General features: G+C 39.2%; 2 protein-coding genes across 2 annotated transcripts; both read left to right on the forward strand.

Annotated features, from left to right (window-relative positions):
• Positions 1–1993: 1993 nt before the first annotated feature.
• Positions 1994–2606, forward strand: LOC125032348 (cell surface glycoprotein 1-like). Its single transcript, XM_047623444.1, has 2 exons — positions 1994–2073; positions 2366–2606. The coding sequence occupies exons 1-2, from the start codon at positions 1994–1996 to the stop codon at positions 2604–2606; spliced, it is 321 nt and encodes a 106-aa protein (XP_047479400.1).
• Positions 2607–4566: 1960 nt separating this feature from the next.
• On the forward strand, positions 4567–5393 carry LOC125032349 (pro-resilin-like). Its single transcript, XM_047623445.1, has 3 exons — positions 4567–4578; positions 4749–4835; positions 5037–5393. Exons 1-3 carry the CDS (start codon positions 4567–4569, stop codon positions 5391–5393), a joined length of 456 nt encoding a protein of 151 aa, XP_047479401.1.
• The last annotated feature ends 561 nt before the right edge of the window (positions 5394–5954 follow it).

The raw sequence follows: 5954 nt of genomic DNA on the forward strand, positions 1-5954 counted from the left end.
CTTTCAAAAAGGCTATCACAAAGTTTGGAAGTGAATATGAGACTAACACAATGAGAATACAGTCGCTAAGATATACGTGCTTATCATAGACTTATGTACATCTGATGTCACAAACCGCAGTTGCACACGATTATTTGCAAGACCAACAGGGCTTGAGTTTGAGCGACTCAAGCATAACTTTATCAGTTTTATGCTCTTCAACATGTGCAACGCAGGTAACATCCAAACTCAGGTCACATCACCTCGCTCAGCAGTTGTGAAAATACGGAAGAACTATGATGGAAGGAATCAAGGTTGTTTGTCATGTATCTGATAAAAGTGAGTTCATTTTTGGAGCAAAATTGTGCCGAAGAGTCACCTAGAACAGGATTCTTCAAAGTACAGGGCGCGACCCAGGACTAGGTCACAAGCTCAAGTTCAATGGGTCGCCACATAATAATGATAATGATAATAATAGTGATTATAATTATAAAATATATGTACATATATACATATATATACACACATGTATGAACCTATATGTGTATATATGAACTGGTATCAGGTTGAAAGGTACGATAGAATGGACATACTGGATTTGAGGTGGGGGGGTCACCTACGGAAAATAGGTAAGACTTCCACTGCTTTCAACTGTCATGTTTACACAATCGATATGAAAGTACTGGAATTTGCTTCTAATTATGCTAAAAGCTCTTAAAAATCCTGGAAATAACACTGATATTTTGGATGTTTCCTCTCCAAACTGTGTCTGGTGATTCGTAGCGTTTCCATTCATATGACGAGAGTCTAGTGAGCGGCAAAGTAGGCGTGGCATTTCTGTCGTCTCTCAAGGTCAAGTGAAGCCACGCCTACGTTTCTCGAAGTATAAAAGGTACAGGAGCAGAGTGCTTTTCATTCTATCAAGCAAAATCAGCAATATGATTCTTACGGTTAGAAAATCTGTTCTTACAACCTAATGGAGTTTCATCTTGATATAAACTAACCGCTTTCCAAAGCCTCTATCTTAGCAGCTTTTTTATCGCAACATTAGTTGACTGATTCTATTAACTTTATAATTGTTACTATCTTTATTATTATTTTTATTTGGTGTTCCAGTTGAGCGTCGTGTTGGGTCTGGCAGCCGCCTCTCTGGCCGCTCCATCACAACCTGCCTACGGATACTCTCCTCCTCCCTCTTACCAGGTAACTAATTAAATTGAATCATATATTAATAATCTGTATTTCAAACATCATTTTCTTTACTGCTCTTAATATATAATTTATATTGTATAGAAAATCTAAGAGATAGCTACCTTTATACCATTTAACTAGTATTATTACTGATGTAAAGTTATTTTAACTATTTTCGTACTGAATTTATTGTAACTTATCTTTACATATTAGTCTCCAGCTCAGTACAACTTCGACTGGGTCGTGAAGGACGACTACTCCGCCAACGACTACGGCCACCAGGAGTCCCGCGACGGATACAACACACAGGGATCCTACTACGTGCAGCTTCCCGACGGTCGCCTGCAGAAGGTCACCTACCACGTGGACGGCGACTCAGGCTACGTGGCTGAGGTCACCTACGAGGGACATGCTCAATACCAAGCCCACCAACCCTCCTACCATCCTACACCTTCCTACCATCCTACACCTGCATACCAGCCTACCCCTTCATACCACACCACTCCTTCATACCATCCCACACCTGCCTACAGGCCAACACCTTCTTATAGACCGAGACCTCATCACTAAGCAGATAAACTCAAAACGAATTCAAACATATAAAAAGTATTTATACATATATATTTTGTACCTTCACAGAATTAAATGGATGTATATTAATACTTAATGACTACCATTAAATGAATATATGACGACATACCACTTTTATTGTAAACAAACCTATATGTAGTATGCAATCAGAAAAATAAGAAACGATCAGAATGTTTCTATATAAATATACATATATACGTGTCTGCATGAGTGTGCGTACTCAGCCTACGTGATGTTTAGAAGATATATTCAAATAAATAATGAAAGTCGTGAACAGTTACTTGTCAAGATCCTCGTGTTTGAGCATGGCAGGTACGGAATCTCGGTTGAAAGAGAGGGATAACAAGAAGGAAAAAACAAGGAATGTTCGTATTGAAATGGATTAATCTGGTCGTTTTACGTTATGCTGCCTTACCCTAGGAAGGTCTGGGTTGAAGGAACAGTATGATCATCCTTTGTACATGGACATATATATGCGCTCGCACACACAAGCCACCTCCGGCCCTGTTTTGAGATACCGGTGAGTTCAGAAAAGTATAATAGGTGCCAATATAATTACTATACATAAACTTCAGCTCACTTTTTGATTAGAAATTCCTTAAAGGGGATCCTACTACGTGCAGCTTCCCGACGGTTCCCTGCAGGTCACCCACCACGTGGACGGCGACTCAGGCATCGTGGCTGAGGTCACCTACGAGGGACATGCTCAATACCAAGCCCACCAACCTTCCTACCATCCTACACCTGCATACCAGCCTACCCCTTCATACCACACCACCCCTTCCTACCATCCTACACCTGCCTACAGGCCAACACCTTCTTACAGGCCGAGACCTCATCACTAAGTAGCTAAATTACAAAAATTCAGACCCATAAAGAGTATTTATCCATATTATTTGTAAAAATTAATGGATATATAGCAACACTTAATTACTACCATTAAATGAATATGTATCAACACCACTTTCACTGAAAACAAACCTATATATGGTGTGCAATCAGAAAGCAATCAGAACACACACATGCGTGTCTGCACGAGTGTGCGTACTAAGCCTCCATGATGCATTAGAAGACATATGAAAGTAATAAATGAGTCATATACAGGTACATGTCTTTTGTTGTACCTAATTTAGAGCTTGGACTGGATTAGGTTTGCCAATCAGTTGTTTATCAAAAGTACCATTTCAGGCCATTAGTTGCTGGGAGGGTTGCAAAGAAGTACATTTCACACCAAGTAACACATTTGCTCTCCATCCCGGGGCTCAATGTCCAACAAGGCCCTTACGCTGCTATCCGACAAACAAACAAACACACTGGGGCATAACAATAGTATGTAACACTAACTAAAAATTATATCAAAACAAAATCCTCGTTAATGATGAAACTTCTATTGCATTGAAAATTTGAATTAGCAATACTTTGCATCATTAACAGTGCACTCATAGGGAGACGTGCTAGTTCACAGGAAGAGTGAAACAGACTGACAGTCCTGACTACAACGTGACAAAGGCTTCCTCCATCCTTCCCACACACACGCGTTACACGTGTTTCCTCCGTACCACATATGTGTATCCTAGACTGTACTCGAGTCTGCTGCAATGTTCCATTTCGTTAAGTAATTATTTCTTTATTATGTGAGTAACGCGGGGAAAAAAGTGTGGAATAGTACCAGAAATTTAATATTTTCCTGAATGTCTTACTAATTGTACTTGGTGCACCCAAAAGTAGCTAACCTTAGTACCAGCTTCGGCAATCCTGGACTGGATGCTATAAAAAGTGCTTGACTATAGCCAGGCCACCTCCGGCCCTGCCTTGAGATATCGTTCAGATCAGAAATGGCAAAAATAATTGCGATGTCAGTAGAATTACTTTACATATGCCTTGACTCACATTGAAACTAGAAATTCTGTAAAAATTAGTACTTCTTTATTTATTTATTTAGTTTTCAACAACACTGTTTTTTTTATGAAAATACACTCGCTTGTCAAAGACTTATGTACATCTTATGTCACAAACCTCCGTCGCACATGATTATTTGCAAGACCAGCAGGGCTTGAATTGAGCTTGATCAGTTTTATGCTCAACATGTGCAACGCAGGTCACATCCAAACTCTGGTCACATCACTTCGGTCAGCAGTTGTGAAAATACGGAAGAACTATGATGGAAGGAATCAAGGTTTGTTTGTCATGTATCTTATAAAAGTGAGTTTAGTTTTGGGGAAAATTGTGCCGAAGAGTCACCTAGAACAGGATTCTTCAAAGTACAGGGCGCGACCCAGGACTAGGTCACAAGCTCAAGTTCAGTGGGTTGCCACATAATAATGATAAAGATAAAATTAATAATAATTATAATGATTATAATATATATGTATATAAATACATATATATGTATGAACCTATATGTGAATTGATATCAGGTTGAAAGGTACGATAGAATGGACATACTGATTTGAGGTGTATGTGTGTGTGTGTGAGGGGAGTGATCTACAGAAAATGGGTAAGACTTCACTGCTATCTACTGTCATGTTTACACAATCGATATAAAAGCACTAGAGTTTGCTTCTAATTATGCTAAAAACTCTTAAAAGTCTTGGAACTGACACTGACATTTTGGATGTTTCCTCTCCAAACTGTGTCTGGTGATTCGTAGCGTTTCCATTCATATGACGAGGGTCTAGTGAGCGGCAACGTGGGCGTGGTATTTCTGTCGTCTCTCAAGGTCAAGTGAAGCCACGCCTACGTTTCTCGAAGTATAAAAGGTACAGGAGCAGAGTGCTTTTCATTCTCTCAAGCAAAATCAGCAATATGATTCTTACGGTTAGAAAAACTGTTCCTACAACCTAATGGAGTTTCCTCTTGATATAAACTAAGCGCTTTCCAAAGCCTCTATCTTAGCCTTTTTTTTATCGCAACATTAGTTGACTTATTCTATTAATTTTATTATTATTACTATTTTTTTTCTTTTTTTGTTTTATTTGGTGTTCCAGTTGAGCGTCGTGTTGGGTCTGGCAGCTGCCTCTCTGGCCGCTCCATCACAACCTGCCTACGGATACTCTCCTCCTCCCTCTTACCAGGTAACTAATTAAAATGAATCATATAATAATGATCTGTATTTCAAACATCATTTTCTTTACTGCTCTTAATATATAACTTATATTGTATAGGAAATCTAAGAGATAGCGACCTTTATACCATTTAACTAGTATTATTACTGATGTAAAGTTATTTTAACTATTTTCGTACTGAATTTATTGTAACTTATCTTTACATATTAGTCTCCAGCTCAGTACAACTTCGACTGGGTCGTGAAGGACGACTACTCCGCCAACGACTACGGCCACCAGGAGTCCCGCGACGGATACAACACACAGGGATCCTACTACGTGCAGCTTCCCGACGGTCGCCTGCAGAAGGTCACCTACCACGTGGACGGCGACTCAGGCTACGTGGCCGAGGTCACCTACGAGGGACATGCTCAATACCAAGCCCACCAACCTTCCTACCATCCTACACCTTCCTACCATCCTACACCTGCATACCAGCCTACCCCTTCATACCACACCACTCCTTCATACCATCCCACACCTGCCTATAGGCCAACACCTTCTTACAGACCGAGACCTCATCACTAAGCAGATAAACTACAAAACAAATTCAAACATATGTAAAATGGTTATACATATATATTTTGTACCTTCATACAATTAAATGGATATATATCAATGCTTAATTACTACCATTAAATTAATATAAGTCAACATACCAGTTTTATTGAAAACAAACTTACATGTATGCAATTAGAAAAAAAGAAAAGATCAGAATTTTTATATAAAAATATATATATGCACGTGTCTGCATAAGTGTGCGTACTCAGCCTACGAGATGTTTTAGAAGATAAATCAAAGAAATAATGAAAGTCGTGAACAGTTACATGTCAAGCTCTTTGTGTTTGAGCATGGCAGGTACGGAATCTCTGTAGAAAGAGAAGGATAACATGAAGGAAAAAAACAAGGAATGTTCGTATAGAAATGGATTAATCTGGTCGTTTTACATGATGCAGCCTAACCCTAGGAAGGTCTGAGTTGAAGGAACAGTATGATCATCCTTTGTACATGAACATATATGCTTATAAGATATAACTATTCATATATGCGCGCCCACACACATAGACACAACGCATCACAACATGCTAT

The sequence above is a fragment of the Penaeus chinensis genome, chromosome 14, assembly GCF_019202785.1.
Source record: "Penaeus chinensis breed Huanghai No. 1 chromosome 14, ASM1920278v2, whole genome shotgun sequence".
Classification (NCBI taxonomy): Eukaryota; Metazoa; Arthropoda; class Malacostraca; order Decapoda; family Penaeidae; genus Penaeus; species Penaeus chinensis.